The 20,333-nt window shown below is 43.7% G+C and overlaps 1 protein-coding gene across 1 annotated transcript in view; it reads right to left on the reverse strand.

The window, feature by feature from the left end:
• Positions 1 to 18,176, reverse strand: part of KDM5B (lysine demethylase 5B) — a 76,989-nt gene extending 58,813 nt beyond the window's left edge. Inside the window, exon 1 of the mRNA XM_059999150.1 lies at positions 17,861 to 18,176. Within this exon, the coding sequence (XP_059855133.1) occupies positions 17,861 to 18,049 (189 nt within the window). The 5' untranslated portion in view covers positions 18,050 to 18,176. The remainder of the gene's footprint in view (positions 1 to 17,860) is intronic.
• Positions 18,177 to 20,333: the final 2,157 nt, after the last annotated feature.

Genomic DNA, 20,333 nt, shown 5'->3' on the forward strand with positions numbered 1-20,333 from the left:
TTATGTATTAAATCCCTCTGTGTACACATTGCTATTTTATACATTTAACTCAATAAAATCAGAATAAACATATAAAATTAAAAGCAAAAACAAAAAAGGGCTCCCCTGTATCATCCTCATCTGTCATTTCTTCAGTGCTGAGTTTTAAGGCACAGTGGTGCCCTTTACCACCTCCTGTACAGTAGAACAGATGTTAAAGAGGGTAGGCTCTCAGTCACATTGCCTGGGTTCAAATCCTGACTCTACTGTGTGGGTCTGAACTAGGTTCATCTTCCTGTGCCTTACGTACATGTAAAAAGGGGAAACCAGGAGGCTTAAATAAAATAATAGGGGCAAAGCCTTTAGACAGGTGCCTGGCATTTACAAAGTAAATGGTAAAAAAAAAAAAGACAATGATTAGGGAATGTTCATGTTGCAAAGCTTTGTAGTTTCCAGGAAACCTACTGCAACCTTGTTTTTGTTTTTGATTGGTTATGTTTAACACAGTGGTTTTGATTCTCTAATCTTCATTATAAATCTGTATAAGATAGAATTCATTAATATATACTACTCAAGGTCCATTAATCTATTTTTTTGCTGTACTCTTTTTCCAGCATTGAGATACATGCATCTTGCTTTTTAAAGTCAGAGAATGTACTGTCATATTTCCATGCTTAAAGAGCTTCCTAGGGGATTCCCTGGCGGTCCAGTGGTTAGGACTCTACGCCCAGGTTCAATCCCTGGTCGGGGAAATAAGATCCCACATGCCGCGTGGTGTGGCCAAAAAAAAAAGGAAGAAAAAAGAGGGCTTCCCTAGTGGCGCAGTGGTTGAGAGTCCACCTGCCGATGCAGGGGACACGGGATCGTGCCCCGGTCCGGGAAGATCCCACATGCCGCGGAGCGGCTAGGCCCGTGAGCCATGGCTGCTGAGCCTGCACGTCTGGAGCCTGTGCTCCGCAACGGGAGGGGCCCCAACAGTGAGAGGCCATTGTACCGCAAAAAAAAAAAAAAAAAAAAAAAAAGGAGAGAGCTTCCTATAAGATTGTCTTAGGTTTATTAATCCAAGGGTAGAGGCATGGATCTGCCAAGAGAGGAGCTGCTAGGGTGGCAATGGAATTCAGCTTCTGTAACACAAAAAACAACACTCTAGTGGGCAAGCCTACATACGGTCCCATATCAGTATTTTATATTGACCAAGCCATTTCCTGTATATCCACTACATAAAACTTCCTGATACTTTTTTCCTAATACAAAAGTAACGCTTACTGATGAAATTGCAGAAAAAACATATAAGGAAGAAAAAATGAGCCAAAATCTCAGAGAAAAACCTGTTACATTTTGTTACACGTCCTTCCAGTATTTTTTCCAAAATGCTTATCTTCATAATTTCAAACCAAAAAAAATTATATTGCCTTCTACTTATTACTATACTGGGAACATTAACATTTCATTGTATTGATATTTAAAAAATTTCTTAGTATTTGACATTTAGGCTATTTCCTTTACTTTCCAATGTTATTCATTATAAACAAAATATCTATACCTTCTAGGAAGCTTGTTTCAGCTCCATTCAGGGTCACATTTTACATACTGCAGTTACAGGAAAAAAGAAATCAACATGATCACAGTGATTGCAGATGCCTGCCTGAGACTGCCTTTTATTAATGATGGCGTGTTCTGCCTCTATAGAGAAGTGTAAAAATGGTTATTAAGGAAGAATCTAAAATGAAAACTACCTTCCTAGAACAGTGCTATGGATGTTCAATAAATGTTACTGAACAAGTAAAAAGTCTAATTAATTTTAAATGTCTCTGTAAAGCTAAAGATTAAAAAATATAAAATCAAAAAAGCTCTGCTAAAAATTTGCCAATGAAGGAAACCCGGTGACAAGAATTTGGAAACAAAGAGAACAATGTTTTAGTAAAAACACATCATGCGGGCTTCCCTGGTGGCGCACTGGTTGAGGGTCCGCCTGCCGATGCAGGGGACATGGGTTCGTGCCCTGGTCCAGGAAGATCCCACATGCCGCGGAGTGGCTGGGCCCGTGAGCCATGGCCGCTGAGCCTGCGCGTCCGGAGCCTGTGCTCCACAACGGGAGAGGCCACAACAGTGAGAGGCCCGTGTACCGCAAAAAAAAACAACAACAACAAAAAAACACACACACACACAAAAAACACATCATGCTCCTTATTTAGATACGGGCAACTGTATCAAGCGAGGTTCATACTGTAGCACAGGGTTTACTTTAGTTAAGTGTAATACAAAAACTCCCACAGCTTTAGTGTTTAAATCATTCCACAGCCAACAGAAAAGACTGCAAGAATAAATGTCCCTTTAAAAAAAAGAAAAAAATTTGCCCATATACCCAGTCAGTCCTCCTCAAAACGGTCAAGGTCATCAAAACCAAGAAATCTGAGAAACTGCCACAGCTAAGAAGAGCCTAAAGAGCCCTGACAACCAAACGCAATGTGGTGTCCTGAATGAGATCCTGGAACAGAAGAGGACGTTAGGTAAAACCTGAGTTCATCTGTGTAAGTTCATGGACTTGGGTTAATAACAACAGTGGTTCACTGATTATAATAAACGTGTCATACTGATAATGCAGAATGGTAAGAAACTGGGAAATGAGGTGAGAAGTATATGGGAACTCAACTATCTTCTCAATTTTTCTGTATATGTAAAACAGTTCAAAATAAAAAGTCAATCATTTGGATCAATTTTTATCTTTTGTGTTCCAAACTCTTCTGATTCCAATAGAGCGCTCTCAAAAAATGAAACACAATCATATCTTTAATATAAAAAAATTTAAACTTGACAAAATGGGACCATAAAGGCCCACTTCGACAGTTCAGTTGTTACTGGCTATGTGGAAAAACTTACTGTTTGCCGTTTTGAAAACACTTTAAAATTTTCACTTCACAGAAGCAACAGATAGGTGAATAAGGGAAGTTTTTACCAAACCCTCTACTGGTGTTATAATATCCTCTTCAAAGGTTGAGCACAAAGAGAAACTGCTTATGCATAGGTCCTAGATTTATTCCTATTCAAGCCTTTGCAGAAGTTAAGTTCCTTTTTTAGTACTGCAACTCTCAAATTTTTGGCCTTAGGTCCCCTTTAAACTCTTAAAAATTGACGGCTTCGAAGAGTTTTACTTCAGATGGGTTCTATCCATTCATTTTTATTGCATTAGAAATTAAAAGACATTTAAAAAAATTCATTTAATAATAAGCAAAGAATTGGTGAGAAGAGTTTTATTTTGCAAATCTCTTTAATGTCTGGCTTAATAGAAATAAGCTGGAGTTTCATATCTTCTGCTGTCAATCAGTTGTTGTATATGTTGTTTTGGTTAAAATATATGAAGATAAGCTGGTCACAGACAAACATTTTGTTGAAAAGAGGAAGTTCCCGCGGACCTGCTGAAAAGGTCCTGTGAACTCTCCAAAAGTCCTCAGCCCAAACCTTGGAAACAACTAACAGACCCCTACAGGGTTCCCCATCCAATCTGCCCCTCCAGAGAACTCTGTCCACACAGATTTTAAAAGCGGCCACTTCAAGTGTTTTCTCCATTCACTAACAATGATTTCTTGACCTGCTTGTGTAATGCCAACGTTTTTAGAAAAGCATATGGCAACCCATTCTTCCCTAAAGTCCTACCACCAAAAAGAACCTGAAAATACCAATGCAATCATTTGCAAACATACACGGACTTTTGATAGTTGTACTAAGATAATAAGTACCAGGAATAAGAACATTTGTTAAAGTTTTAACTCCTATAGGTGGGGCTTGGTAAGAGCCAGTTTTCAGTTTTACACAACTTCTTGTTTAAAAGAGTGTTTTAATTTCTGAATATTAAGTATTTGGGAAGGCAAAGCATTGTTTCTATGGACCATCTATTAGTAAATGAAAATACACCAGTAAAAAAGAGACATGTCGGGACTTCCCTGGTGGTCCAGTAGTTAAGAATCCGTCTTCCAATGCAAAGGATGTGGGTTCGATCCCTGGTTGGGGAACTAACACCCCACATGCCGTGGGGCAATTAAACCCACATGCTGCAATGAAAGATCCCGCGTGCTGCAACTATGACCCAGCATGGCCAAAAATAAATAAATAAATAAATACATAAGAGGCATGTCATGGTGTTTACTTATTAAGCATTAGTCCCAATAAGTTCCTTTTCCACCACTTTTAATAAATCTTGGAAATGATAATCTGTATTTATACGGCCTCTAAATTACTTAAATTTATTATTGTTAAAGCCATATGAAAACATTGACATAAAACAGTCCTCCCACTGATACTGCTTCTCAAACCTCAAAGAAATAGTTTCCTCCCCGGCCCCTCTGTACGAACAAGCTAAGTATAATCTGGTTTATAAACAGTAAGAGGGAATAACTAGATCACATGGAGGCCATCTTACTCTTCCAAAATGTCCTTAATAGATAGCTACCAAAGTTACCTGGAGTGATTCATACAGACTTTTGCACATCCCAAAAGTCTCATCAAGCCTATAAGGGAAGTATCCTTTTAAATTCACAGAGGGGGCTTCCCTAGTGGCACAGTGGTTAAAAATCCACCTGCCAATGCAGGCGACACGGATTCCAGCCCTGGGCCAGGAAGAGCCCACATGCCACGGAGCAACTAAACCAGTGCGCCACAACTACTGAGCCTGCGCTTTAGAGCCTGCAAGCCACAACTACTGAGCCCTCGTGCCACAACTACTGAAGACCACGCACCTAGAGCCCGTGCTCTGCAACAAGAGAAGCCATCGCAATGAGAAGCCCACGCACCACAATGAAGAGTAGCCCCTGCTCGCCACAAGAGAAAGCCTGCACGCAGCAACGAAGACCCAATGCAGCCAAATAAATATATAAATAAATTTATTTTTTAAAAAAATTATAAAATTCACAAGGAAGGATTCTAAGAAAGCTAAATCCCTAGAACAAATCATCTTCCACTGAAATGGGCTGACAACATGATGGTCAATCATGAAAAGTTAACAGGAAAGCATTATTCATTTCAGGCCATTCACAGACAGCTTATGGTCACTGAACGAGTCCAGAAGAAATTTCAGATCCTTCTCCCTTACAGCAATTATAACTGGTGCAAACGTTACTTCAATATGCCTACACCAAACCATATTATGATCAAGTAGCTACAGTGCCACGGTTCCCCCCCTGCAAGGAAATTAGTTAGTAAGTAGTTTTGATTGTTTTCTTTCATACCTAGGATCCCAGTGAGGAAAAGGCAGTTTTCTGACAGAAAACTGAGACTGCTAAAGTTAAGAAAAGATTACATACTTCAGAAAGGTTCAAGAAATGATTTGTCAGGCTTCCTTGGTGGCGCAGTGGTTAAGAATCTGCCTGCCAATGCAGGGAACATGGGTTTGAGCCCTGGTCCAGGAAGATCCCACATGCCACGAAGCAACTAAACCCGTGTGCCACAACTACTGAACCTGCGCTCTAGAGCCCAAGAGCCACAACTACTGAGCCCACATGCCACAGCTACTGAAGGCCGCATGCCTAGAGCCCATGCTCCACAACAAGAGAAGCCACCGCAACGAGAAGCCTGAGCACCACAACGAAGAGTAGGCCCCGCTTGCCACAACTGGAGAAAGCCTGCGCGCAGCAAAGAAGACCCAATGCAGCCAAAAATAAATAAATATTTTTTTTTAAAAATGATTTGTCAAAAAAAAAAAAAAAAAGATTTGTCGGGGAAGGGGTTTAGGAACAAGGTTGAACTCTGCCCCCTCAACCTTCACTCAGCAACACCCAAACCCACCTGGGCACCAAGGGCAGGGAAAGTTAAACATCCCACACCCTAACTTTAAGGCCTCATTAGATCTGTAAACACTTGCTGCCCTACACCTTTAGTACTTTACAAACTGGTGGTCACTCCTGGAGATTCAAAATCAGAGTCAGGAAAGGGACAGTAGTGACACTAAAAATCAGCCTGAGCCTCAGAGAAGATACTAAATCTTTGTTTTGTTTGATGTTCCATCTCAAGACACATTTGCAACTGCACTAAAAAAACAAACAAAAAAGAAACAAATAGTAAGCCATACATTTCACTAAAAGCAAATATTTAACAGCTCTTCAGTCCTGCTGCAATTAAGATATATTAACTATACGTCTAGCAATAAAAGTGGAAATAATTTTAGAACACATATGATCCCTAATAGCCATATCTGAAGTAAAAGACTGAAGCTTGAACCTGAACTGGAATTGCTAGGAAGCGGCTCTGTTTATCCCACTGCAGATCATCTAATATTTACACAAGGACAACCTGATAGTCTATTCAGTATACTCTAATTCTGACCATGCTTCAAGGCTAGATCTCCTGTATGAAAGATAAAAGGGTGTACTATTACACAGGCAAGCTCAATTTAGGATGGTAGATAAATAAATCTCATGTCCAAAACTCTTAAAATAAATTTATAATGTATCTCAGTGTTACTGTTTTAGAGAGAGCACTATCTTATTTCTTTCACATTTATTGCCACATTTAATAATCAATTTGGGGAATCCCCTGGAGGTCCAGTGGTTAGGACTCTGCGCTTTCATTGCCAGGGCCCAGGTTCAATCCCTGGTGGGGGAACTAAGATCCTGCAAGCCATGCGGCACGGCCAAAAATAATAATAATCAATTTGACTTAAAAGATGACCCACTTTAACCTAAAATATGAGGAAGTTCCAGCCTGATAAAACTGGTCCTCATTTGAATGGCTGCCTGGTATCAATGGGACACACTATAAAAACTCTTCTATTATCTACTTTCCCAGATTTTAAATAGAGGATTTTACAGCTGTGTCTACAGTTGAGACTTAAGAAAATCATCACCAAAAAGTCATGTAAGTCTGAAATACAGGCTCAACAAACCAGCTTTTTTCTCTCCTTGGCTTCCCTGCACATTTCCTGCGGCCTCCAACTAGATCCTCTTTATTCCTTAAATGTTGGTGTTTCTGCGAGTTCTCATGACCCTCACTCTCATCCTACACTCCTATTTCCTCCCTAACCCAATGCTTTCCCAGATGCCCCCAGGCAGCCCCCTCTCCCCATACTCCACCCACCTCCATATTCCCCCAACCCTATTATCTTCAACCATTCTATATGCAGTTTCCATTACTTGCATACATCCTACTATATAATCTAATTACTGATCTTTCTCACCAGCAGATTATGAGTTCCTTTAAGTCAAAGTTGTAAACTGCAGAACCTTCACACAATTCCTGGCACTTACTGACATATCAATAAATGTACTGAATTGAACCCATAACCAACCCCAAGGACCCAATCCATTTCTTCATTCACCAGAGCTGACGGAAAGGATTCCTTAGTTTCTTGTAGTGGAGCTGAGAATTTCTATTAATTCAAAGTCAACAGGTAAGAAAATTCCTTATATTAACAGCTGCCTAAACCTCATCAGGGAATTACCTAAACTAGTAGTTCTCAAACCTAGCTGAGCTTTCCAACGGCCAAAGGAGCTTCTTCCATATTCTACCAATTGAAGCTAAGTGGTCACTGAAACTGATGAGCCAGGAGTTTCCACACAAATGAGCCAACCAACCAAAAGTATATGGAATGGCCAAGCTCATACACATTGTTTAGTTAAAAAATAAGGACACACGGTTTACTTACAATTTTATAATTACATTTTACAGGCAACTATAGCAGACAAAATAAAATGGTACTGTACTTTGTTATCACATAAGGGCAGCTTTCTAGTACTGATTTTCCTTCAGTGCGTTAGGATAACCAGAAAGAAGCAAAGGAAGATCACACTCTCCTTCCCCAAAAGCCCAGCTAATTTCTGGGATCTACGAAAGGAGCCACTGCCCACCACATATTAGAAAGAAGAACACTGAACTTTATCTATAAAATTGTCCTTGGAATTCACTGGCAGTCCAGTGGTTAGGACTCGGCTCTTTCAATGCCATGGGCCCGGGTTCAGTTCAGTCCCTGGTCGGGAAACTAAGATCCTGCAAGCCGCACAGCACAGGCGGGGGAAAAAAATCCTACCTTAGCAGCAAGAACTAAGTTAACAAAAGGGAAAAGGGAACCCTCCTACGCTGCTGGTAGGAATGTAACTTGGTGCAGCCACTATGGAGAACAGTATGGACGTTCCTTAAAAACTAAAAACAGAGTTACCATAGGATCCAGCAATCCCACTCCTGGGCCTGTATCTGGAGAAAACCACACTTTGAAAAGCTACATGCACCCCAATGTTCATAGCAGCACTATTAACAACCGCCAAGACACGGAAGCAACCTAAGTGTCCATCAACAGATGAATGGATAAAGATGTGGTACATATATACAATGGATTATTACGCAGCCATAAAAAAGAACGAAATGATGCCATTTGCAGCAACATGGATGGACCTAGAAATTATCATACTGAGTGAAGTAAATCAAAGACAAATACATGATATCAGTTATATGTGAAATCTAAAAGATAACAGCAATGAATCTATGTACAACACAGAAACAGACGCACAGACAGAGAAAACAAACTTAGGGGCACCAAGGGGGAAAGGGAGGGTTGGGGAGGGATAAACTAGGAGTATGGGATCAACAGATACAAACTACTATACATAGAATAGATAAGCAACAAGGGTTTACTGCATAACACAGGGAGCAATATTCAATAGCCTGCAATAACCTATAATGGAAAATTTTATGAAAAAGCATATATATAACTGAACTACTTTGCTGTACACCTGAAACTAACACAATACTGTAAATCAACTACACTTCAATTTAAAAAAAAAGAATAAAAAGATTCATAATTTTTCATCTGCCGTCTCATGTAATCCCAATTTCATGTGGATATAGGCAATATAAATAATGGTTAAGAGTACTGTGTGGGCTCTTATCAGGCTCCTCCACTAAGCAGTCAGGTGACCTTGAGCATGTTTACTTACCTCTTTATGCCTCATCATGTAAAGCAGGGCCAGAATTATCCTCATTTTAAAAGGCAGGTTAGGGCTTCCCTGGTGGCGCAGTGGTTAAGAATCTGCCTGCCAATGCAGAGGACACAGGTTCGAGCCCTGGTCTGGGAAGATACCACATGCCACGGAGCAACTAAGCCTGTGTGCCACAACTACTGAGCCTGCACTCTAGAGCCCGTGAGCCACAACTACTGAGCCCACATGCCACAGCTACTGAAGCCCACGTGCCTAGAGCCCGTGCTCCGCAACAAGAGAAGCCACCAAAATGAGAAGCCTGCACACATAAGAGTAGCCATGCTCGCCACAACCAGAGAAAGCCCACGCACAGCACAAGGCAGCCAAAAATAAATAAATAAATAAATTTATTAAAACAAACAAAAAGAGGCAGGTTAATGGAATAAAACCTTGAAATTCCAACCTCAAGGCTGGAAGCTCAAGGATAACATGAAGATAATGGAACACTCATCAGAAGCCAAATGTTTGGATTCCTGCTCCACGATTTTTCCATGAAATCCCTATTCTCTGCAAGTTTTCACGTCCTTGCTAGCTAATACCAACCGCCAAAAACAAATTACCTTGGATCCTAAATCAAACTTTAAACCCTGTTCCCCTCAAAAAAAAATCTGATGAGCAATTATCTATTAACATAAGTCAAGGATGTATTTTACACTTGGAAGACAGGAAAAGCCACAAGGTTAGCAGTAGAAAAAAAAAGTACTTATAGAAAGAATGGCAGAATGGGCTGCCATTAAGTACAATCTTTAAAAACCCCAAACTCACACCCTACACAAATCCCCGAAGCCAGCCTTCCGCTGGAAAATCTGGTGGCTGTTCTCAATTTGTCCAAAATATTGCATAAGAGCCTCTCTGGGAGAGGAAAAAGCTTGGAATATCTGGAATTTTACAAAATGGAGGTTATAGTCCCAAAATTCTTTCTAGACCTTGCTCATCTCCATGGCCTCACCCCCTGTCCCACAAATGAAAAGACACCAGTGTACAAATCCTAAGAGATCCTCACTCTCCCCGTCCAAGTTAAAGCCTGGCAAGGGTGACATGTTCCCATCTGGTTTAAATATCACCAAATGATGAGTTGGTACAACCGCACAGAAAATTGGGAGGATCTTGCCTTAAAGACCTTGAAATTATGTGGTTTTGACAGGATTTGTCCTTTGTCTCTGGAGTTAGCAGTGGAGTAGATGGCCATGTTCAGGTATCTGTATGCCTCATAGGAACGCATGCTTAACAAAAGCTTCAGCCAACTGCTAAAAACACACTCAGGTTTAAACTTAGTTCTCTAACACTACAATCTGATCAAGCTCTGAGGTGGCAAGAATTAATGTAGGAATGCACAAAAATCTGCCTAGGGCCACACAAGGAACATAGCTGGGAAGAGAAGCTCAGCCTAGCTATGTGCTCGCAATTAAACAAACACTTTCAACATTTAAAGATTTTAAAACTTCGTATGTACACCACTAGACAGTGTTTTAACACATGCAGAAAACCGTATTGAGTGAATTGCTTGATTCAAGACAAAAACAAAAAAGCCACAATAGTAGAAATACAATATATACGGGTCCACCTAAGAAGCAATGTTATGAGATCCCATAACATATTTGAACAAAAAAACACGGTGGGGCTTCCCTGGTGGTGCAGTGGTTGAGAGTCCGCCTGCCGATGCAGGGGACACAGGGTCGTGCCCCGGTCCAGGAAGATCCCACATGCCGCGGAGCGGCTGGGCCCGTGAGCCATGGCCGCTGAGCCTGCGCGTCCGGAGCCTGTGCTCCGCAACGGGAGAGGCCACAGCCGAGAGACGCCCGCGTACCGCAAAAAAAAAACCAAAAAAACCCCACGGTGAATCCAAATCTGTATGATCATATAGAAACTCTAATTAGATTTTAAAAAAAAAAAGTCTGCCTACTTCTTAGTAAAAGAATAAAATATAATCGGGCTCTGTCCTGAAGACCAAAATAAACCTTTTCCCTGACACCTCTTCTACTTTTCTCCTCACTTTACAAGCAACTTATTAAAGACTCAATCTACTAACCCTTCAGGCAAGAATTGGGACTATTTAAATTATGTTAGACAAAATATAATACTCTCCATCTGCAGGGCTTCCACAGCATCACAGCCTTCCCACACTAGGGAAAATTAAATAATTTTAAACACTTCTTAAAGCTTACCAACCTCCTGCCTGTATAACACACATACACTGCAAAATTTCTGAAATAATTTGTAACAGCTCTACCTGAAAAAACTTTTTTATTTCAACTAATTTAAAAGAACATCCAGGTACAGAAAAGCTTCATCTTAACCAACAGAAGAATTTACACTTTGTATATTCTAGTTTTGATGTTGGGCTTTTGACTTTTCAAGTTTCACTTTTAAAAATCCCTTCACTGTAGGAGAAGTGAGGGATATGTATTTGGCACTAACCCTCGTCTCTCTAAATCTGTCCCCAGACCCTTCTTAGCAGCGAGCAAGTAAAAGCTTTGGAATTTAAGCTCCTTGCAATCCATCAATTAATCTGGACAACAGCTCTAAGTCAGTGTCAGATCTCCTTATAGCAGATAAGAAGGCATACACTGGAAAAAAATAACTTTGTCCAAGGTCATGATGGTATTAGATTCAAGACTCTACCCACTCATTTAAAAAAATTTAGAAACACTGACTCCTTCTTTTACGTAATAGAAAAAATAAAAATCCACATACACTCCCCTTGATAAAGCTTATTTTTATCCCTGCAAAATATTTCTTAAAATTTACATCAGTTGTAAAATAACATTTCCAAATGAAATGGAATCAACAAGTTTAAAAAAAACCTGTTTATTATGTCACCTTCTGCCTAGTGATGTTTAACTTAGTTCCTGAAAAATGAAGTTATTATTTTGGGGAGGAGAGTGCTTAGACGTTAAGGGGTTATTTATAGAAAATATTTTTCAATGGCTTGACTTTTAACTCACTTCTTTTGAACATCTGAGGCTACCTAAGTGTTCATCAGCAATTCTGCTGAAACAGGAACTGCATCATCGAGGCTGGAAGTGGAACCACCATCTTCACAGTAAAGTGAACCTAATGACATCCTGACCAGCCACTCATTAGACCCTTTGACTCTCATTTCCTTCAAACTCCTTTTCCAGAAGGGACTTCGTTCTACTTCTTGGTCACCCCCGACTCCCAGCTCTATGCTGCTGAGATGACGTCAGACAGGAAAATGGACCAAGGGCAGAAAAGGGAGCGACAGGCACCACCTCCAACCACCACCTCCGACCACCACGCCTCTGCATCCAGGAGCTGGCCTGACAGCGGTCAGGTTCCCACACAGGCTCCAACAAACGTGTCACAAAGCAACAAAGGCCCTGGAAAGACTGAGAAATCCAATCCCCATCCTGATTAGCCAAAGAGTGGCCATCTCTCACTAAAGGCTAGAAACCTCATTCCTAATTGCCCAAATCTCACTCACCCTGAATAAGACAAAAGCTAAGCCAAGTTGTTCTCTACACCTGAGGTCACTAGTTTGCTCTCAATTCCAACACTGCTGCTCTGCTTTCCGTCCTCTTACACCCAGGAAAATACGTAAAGGGACTATATTCTCTACACTTCTGTGTATGCTTGAATTATTTTCATAATTTAAAAAATGTCATTTATACCCTGGAAATGAAGCCTCTAGCAGAGCAAAGTAACTGGTCTTAAGTCCAGAAAGAAAACTTAAATGATTAAAAGAAATAAAACAGAGGAACAGATGGGATGACTCTAGGCCAAGTCCAAAGGCACAATATGGCAATAATGCTTTAAGAGGAATGGTCTACAATTAAAATTCTGAATGTTTAAAAAAAAATTTTAAAAGGGAAGAATACATTTAGTCAAATTCTTCCATCTTACAGTTACGAAACAGAAATGTCCCACTGCCCTAGAGGCGGCTTCTCCCCATTAGTCTTCATAAACTTGGAGACTGAAAAAGCGAAGTCACCACTGAACTCATCTAATATTTAATGACAGAAAAAGCATTTTTAGAAGAATTTGTTTTAGGTGTACAAAGGTAATGTCTCATTTTTCTCTTTAATCCCATGCTAGGACACAGCAGTTGATAAATACTTAAGAAATCCTTGTTAAGCTGCATACAGTTCTCATGTCTTAGACAAGTTTCTCACAACTCAGATTTTAAAATCCAGTTATTAGTTTCTCAAACCCTAAGTAATCGAAAGTAAATGAGAGTGGCCCAGTGATATGGCACGGACCCACTCACCCCAAAGAGACTCACTGGTGTGCTTCTGATGATTCCTCTTCAAGGGACCCAAACTTAGAACTTTCTGAAAGTATAGTCAGTCCTTCAGTTCCCAACATTTATTCCACATTATTAAAAAAAATTTTTTTGAGACTGCAGTGATCTTCTACACATAAAACAGGTATATTAGCATAATCTCCAAAGAATATCTAATTCTCTTAGAAAGGAAAAATCACACCACCAGCTCAATGCAAGGACTGTACAATGAGGAAAGCAAGGTCTTTCCAGGTTACTGGTTTTTAAACCCATAGATGGCCTTTGCCAAGAGATACACAAGTAGGCTTCGTGGAACCTAAATCCAGGAACCTAATTAATCAGCACTTTCATTTGGGGGCATGAGGTCTCCCTCTATCCTTTTCTACAACCAAACTTTAATGTGGCCCAATTAAAACAACGAGAGGTTACCAAAGCCTGCAAAAAGCTCCCATTTACAGCACATAAACCAGATTCCTTTTTGTTTTTATTTTAAATTGAATAGTTCACAATGATATTTTTGCCTTTCTAAAAGAAAATTCTCTCACTGGCAGATTTCTGTCTGCCTATATTAAAGTATTGTAAGCATCCTGAACTTTGTTATTGTCTCCCAAACTAAACAAATAAGTAAATGAGTTTACTACTGATCTGTCAATCGGAAATAAAAAAAATTAAGGACCTTAGAGACAAAGAATGAAACCGAGGGTTGATCATTTTCTCTAATTTTCCTTATCAGTGTCTCTCAATAATGAACTCAACACCCCAGCTTTAAATCAGAACATTTATTAAGACTCTTCAAAGGCAATTCTCTAGTCATTCTGCTCTTTAGAAAAGGTTTAGACTGCATGTTTAAAAACAAATCCTACAACCACAGGAAAGGAAACTTTGCCAGTGGGGGTGGGGATGTAAACCTAAAGCTGTCTCATATATTTGCAATATCACTCACATTCCATTCTAAGAGTCTATTATTAACTTGTTGATTAGTTCACTAAGAGTTACAGCTAGATGGATGTCTGTGAGTGTGACCAATCTACCACTGGCAAAGTCAAATTTAGCCAATCACCCATTCAAAGGCTACAACAAATGAAGTTTGTTTTTACTTTAAGGCAGACGCACTTAAACTAAAACTGCAGGACTTAATCCAGCCTCCTACCAAGTGAGAAAAAAAAGTTCTTCTTTTGAGAGGTATAGTTCTAAATTTCTCTTTAAAAACTAGTTACAATTGGGTACAGGGTTTCTTTTGCGGGTGATAAACATGTTCTAACACACTGATTGTGATGATGGTTGTAAAACTCCATGAAAATACTAAAAACTACTGAATTGCACACTTTAAATTGATGAATTATATGGTAAATATATTATGTCTGAACAAAACTGTTATTTTAAAAAAGTAATTATAAGTTCTTCCTTTGCTCAAGGATATTTCTATTGATAAGCTTTTCCCCCAAATATTAAAAGGTTTACGGTGGCAAGGAATCACAACTAGAGAAAAATTTCATGACACCAAAGAAACTGGAAAAACAACAGAGAGGATTAGGCCACAGTCAAGCAAACGTAACATTAGGGAGAATGATGGGCTGGAATGAGAGTAAAAGAGCTCTGCATCACTCACACCTCAACCCCCCCTCCGTACAAAGAGAAGTATATTTAAGTTCCTTCATGTTCTAAGGGCGGAACCAACAGGCTCAATCAAAGACACTGACTGGATTAAGACACTGACTGGATTAGAACATTTGAAAGTTTTACACTTTGGCTATGAAGCCTAAGGGATCAAACTAATGACCACAGGAAGTTAAAGTTGAAAAATGTGTCTATTGTGCCATCTGGGGTTTGACTTAAATCTCTAACGTCTGGACACCTCCAGAGAAGAAATTTGTGGAATCTGCCTATCTATGGCCAAATGTTACATGTTTGAGAGCAACAGAGTAAATTACTGAAGCCATCAAATATATTCCTACCAAACTCAAGAGACTGAGAAAAGTATTTACTGAGCAGTCCACTATTTTTGCCTAATAGTTATACCCCTAAAATTAATCATCCGCAAATACCACAAAGTAACATGGAAAATTTGTCCTTAAAAAGAAATCTAAGTACATCAAGAAGGAAATGAAAATTTGCATCTAAAGGTAACAAACCAGAAGTCAGATTAATTGTAAATTGAAAAAAAAAAGTCCAGGAAACAAGCCTAGTTATCCTACATACTTGATGTAATTTGAAAATAGGTTTGTTTATTACCCTCTTTAAACTTATAACTCAGGATCTGAATAACATCTTCTTGATTTTATTACCTTTTATCATACTTATCTTACTATATTTTCATTAACAAATTTCTGTGAACCTCAAGTTTCAGTAGCAAAGCAGTTTAGGACCATCACTAAGAAGCAGCTATAAATTGAAGCTACGTTAAGTACCATTAATTAAAGATGCAAAGTTAAGGACAAAAGGAAATAGAAATGCTTTGTAATTCTTTCCCTTATCTCCAAGAAATAAAATACCAATAAACCCAATCCCCATTTTAATACAGTCACTTGTATTCCAAAAACTTAGTGGTAACAAATCATCTAGAAACACGGGCATTATATAGCTATCGCCATGGAAAATATTTCTTATCTCTTGGTTTGTTGTTGCTTTATTTCAACTATATGAAACCACTTGTTCACAGTTAGCTTTCTAAAAGAAAACGGTTTCTAAAACAAAGACTTGTTTACATCTCCATCTCTTAAGATCCCTTTGTTCCAACAAGACCCTTCTTCAAGAGCTACAACTTCTGGAAAGGTTTCCCTTTTTGCGGTTATATCAACTAGAAATACTCCCAAACTCTTTCCAATTGGCACAGGAGTTTGTTAAACAAAGGAGGAAGAAGCCTCCTCCACACAAAGGAGGTCTCCAAAACAGAGCACTGGTTATGTTTGTGGATTATTTATTTGTGCCTCTTTAATACCCTTCCTCGGCTGTAGTAAGTACCACTCTCAATACAAAATGGTGGCCATCACGTCTGTCTGACATTCAGAATGGGGAAAGGCAGAAAGATCACACATTTTGCAGAGCTTACCATTAATATTCTGGCCAAGATGCTGAAATGAGTAGCCAAACCTAACCAGAGCAACACTATCTTTCTAGGAAAAGAACCCGACAAAAGGAATAGGAAAAGAAAGTAGATAAAGGGTTTACCCCAGCCCTAGTGCACCACAATACCAACATGGAGGACAACTCCCCCCCAGGAACCGACTGCACACTTGGGCTACCGAGAACTTGCTCAAGTTGCCTAATTTCAGAACGGACGCCCATGGATGCGAACGCGGACTATTCACAGTCCCCGTCCCTAACGCTGACACAAAGCTCCGCTGCTACCTGTCCATGCCCTATTCTTCCACAACTAAAACCCTGGCCCCAATCACCGCACAACTTCTGCAGGCCTCTGCGCTCCAACCGACACGCACTTCCCTTGAGCAACGACAATCAACCTTGTCTACTTCTTGAGAGAAAGGCATCTATTCTCGATCATCTCCCCCATCCTAACTGACCAGTTATCCCCGGAGACAGGTATTTCACCTCCATTTCAAACTAGTCCAAGAAAAACTCCAATATAGAGTCCGCATTTCAATTCGGGGGGAGGGGGGACTTGGGATCAGACAGACTCAGTCGGGATCTCCCTCGACACAGCTCTCCAGGCTGAGCGGTTACGCACAGAACCCCTCAACTCCAACGTCATTACAAAGAACAAGCCTAAGAAAGAAAGGGGCGGGAGGGGGGGCTTCCTCCGAGGGAGCGGGGGCGGAGCGGGGAGAAGCTTCTCAAACTGTCGGAAAAGCAGTTAAACCTCCGGCCAACGGTCCCGGCCCATCCAACTGCTGAGGCCGCCTCGGCCGGTCCGAAAGGTGGGCACAGCCCAGGGGTCCGGAGTTTGCGGCCGGGGGCTGGGGGAGGGGGAGGGGAAGTGACGGGAGAGGAGGGGAGGGGGGAGGGGAGGAAAGGAGGAGGGGAGGGGGCAGGGGCCGGCAGGGCTTCTCCGCCGACGTTGCAGCCGTTGGTGACCGTTTCGGGAACACCCACCCTCACGCCCACCCGGGCAGGGGGCTGCGCTGGGGCCTCCGCTCCGGGTCGGGACGCGGGGCGGCCTCCGCCTTCGGGGCTGACACCGCCCGCCGCGTGCAGCTCTCGGGGCGGGGGCCGGGGAGCCTCTGGGCGGCCGCCCCCCGAACCCCACGCTCACGCCCCCTCAGCACGTCCGCTCGGCCCGGCCCGCGGTGCCCCCGTCTGGCTCCGTCGCCCCGCCTAGTCCCCGGCCCGGGGGGCCCGCCAGGGGTCCGGGCCGGGGCGCGGGGTCCGGGGCCGGAGGGTGGGGCGCCAGGTGAAGCCGCCCGGGCCGCCGCCGCCTCCACACAAAGGACCAGGGGCTCCGCCGCCATATTGAAAACTTTCCTCCTCGCGACAACTCGCAGGGCGCGCACCCCGCACCCCCGGCGCCCCGCACCCGCCGCACCCGCGCCCGGGGGCCTCCGCGCCAGCCCGCCCTCCGCCCCGCGGGCTCCGGCGCACGGCCACGACCCCGGTGCCGGTGGTGGTGCTGCCGCCTCTCCGTCCGGATACGAACCCCGGCCGCGCTCCGTCCGCTGTCCCCTCGCCCCGCGCAGAGGCCCAGCCGCCCGCCGGCCGGCCGCGAGCCCCGCTCGAGACTCACCGGCGGCGGCCGCACCTTGCAGATTCCTGTCTGCTCGGCTATGGGCCGAATCTTGTGGATGAAGGCGAAAGGGTCGGCGAACTCCTCCCAGCTGGGCTCGAAGACCGGGCACTCGGGCGGCGGCAGGAACTCGCCCAGCGGGCCGGGGCCGCCGAGGGCCGGCGCGGGGCGCGGGCCGGGGGCCTCCATCCTCGCGGCGCCGCGGACGCGGCTGAGCGACGGTTCTTGGCCTCCTCCGGTTCCTTGGCCTTCCTCCTAATCCTTCTCCTCCTTCTTCTCCTCCTCTTCCTTCTCCTCTTCTCCTCCTTCTCCTCAGCCTCGGATCCGGTTCCTCAGACTCCGGCTCCTCCGACTCCGACTCCGACACCGACCGACGACGCCGCGCCGCGCCAGCCACGCCGTGCGCCTCCGCCGCCACGGCGAGGAAAAGGAGTCCCACCCCACCCCCACCCGGCCCGTGCTGAGCGCCCGCCCCCGGGCCGGGCGGGGCGGCCCCCGGGGGACGGAGGTCGTCCTCATGGTCCAGCCCAGCCGGCACCCACTGACCACTGACTACGTGCCAGAGCCCCTTCCCTCCCTCGGGAAGTTACAGGTCTGGGGGAAAAGCCGGGCCCACGGGTGTACGCTCCGTCCCGTCCCGCCCCGTGGGAAGCGCCGTGGTGGAAGTGCAAGGACACCTGGTCAGACCCCGAGGGGCGCAGGGTGTCGGGGACGGAGGAGGCTTTTCCAGGTAGAGGGAAGAGCTTGAACGTGACAACAGCCTGTAGGTGAGACAACAGTTAGGAGGATAATAAACTAACACTCTGATCACTTCATCTCCTAGGCCCTGTGCCACGTGCTTTCATGATTAATCTTTAATATACACAGCAACCCTACGAGGCAGGTACTCGTTTCCATTTTACAAATAACGACAGAGAGGCATAGGTTGATTAAGAAATTTGCCCAAATTCCTAGGTTAACAAGTGGTGGAGACTTCACTTATTGGAAGGTAGGGTGTTGCAGGGAAGTGTGGTCCGCGAGCAATACACGGCGAAGCTGGATATGAGAAGAGCGGGAGCCTTGAAATAATCCAGATGAGGAATGATGAGGCCTAAATTAAGGCAGTGTGCTATTCATTAGGAGGGAGGAATGCAAATGGAGGGCATAAAAGTGACAAATTGGGGAGGAGCGATTCAGGGGTATAGGTACATGCCTGAGTGGGTGCGGCCACTGGCATCGCTGGGGAACAAGAAGTCAGTCTGGGGAGGGAGCTCGTGGGTCCACTTCTGGCCATGTTGAGTCTGAGGTGTCTGGGACAGTTGGAGATACCCAACAGGCTCAGCGTGTAAATCAGAAGGGGAGAGATCAGAAGTGGAGATGTAAATCTGGGAGTGATTAGCCTGAATGAGAGCCCTTCTTTATCTGATGCTTACTGTGTGTAAGACATCCTTGTAAATGCCTTGTGTGTAGTGGTATATTCGCTCCTTGAAGCTTCACTCCCACCCCGCTTGGGAGGCACTGCTATTACCCCCATTTTGCAGATCAGATCATGAAGGCACTTTAAGAGGTAAGAACAATTTTGACACATGCTGGGGGGGGGGGTCAGGTAATATCCTTCCCCAGAAAAGGGGAGAGAACTCAAAAAGTAGGACTTCAACATTTAAAAAGGCCTCTTTTATCCAGAAAGCAGCCAAACCCATGGAAGGACCGTTTGCCAGGGCCTCCTTCGTAGGTAGGTGTCAACAGAGTTCTAGCCCTGCTTTTAGATTCACCTGGAGTAAACAGATCTCATCCTTGAGGATTCTTCGACTAAAAGGCCGGCGAGGGGAGAAAGCTCCTCTTCAGTAAACTCTTAAGTAAACCGAAAGGTCCTTGGAGAAGGCAGGCCTTATTTGTCTAGGGCTTTGGGACCTACCTAAGCCATGACAATGGAGACTGAGGCCAAGGGCAGCTGGCATCCTAGTAGAGAAAAAGTCATCGGTGTAAGAAGGATATGAGATAGCAAGTTAGAATCTAGGTGCGGGGGATAGAGGAGTCGGCTGCAAAAGATGGTTTTAACTTTGCTGAATCTTTCAAATTTTTTCACAGTAAAACGCTGGGGAGAAAAAATCCTCGTTGTTGCTCTTTGCCTTGGGCGGTCTGTGCTTTAGAGGGTCTCGCTAGACTTGATTTCCTGTCATGTGCTCTTTCCTAGGAGCAACGTTAAGACTATTTTCACACTTAGCATTGGCATCCGCCAAGCCAGGTAGGCATAACTTTGAGGAAAACTCTAGACACGTACGGATTACGACCGTGATGCAGGACAGCGAACCCACGGAAAACTCTCCAGTCCCCAGCTGCCCGCGGGCCGCCCCCGCCCCTCCCGGCCTCGCGTCCCCAACTTCCGGTAGCAACCCCAGCCACGGGATTTCGTGGCTCCTGACGGCGCAGCGGCTGTCGGCTCCCCGCGGACGCGTCGTGACGCTGAGAGAGGGTCGGCCGCCGGGCGGCGAGG

Source organism: Delphinus delphis, chromosome 1 (assembly GCF_949987515.2).
Source record: "Delphinus delphis chromosome 1, mDelDel1.2, whole genome shotgun sequence".
In the NCBI taxonomy this organism is placed as follows: domain Eukaryota; kingdom Metazoa; phylum Chordata; class Mammalia; order Artiodactyla; family Delphinidae; genus Delphinus; species Delphinus delphis.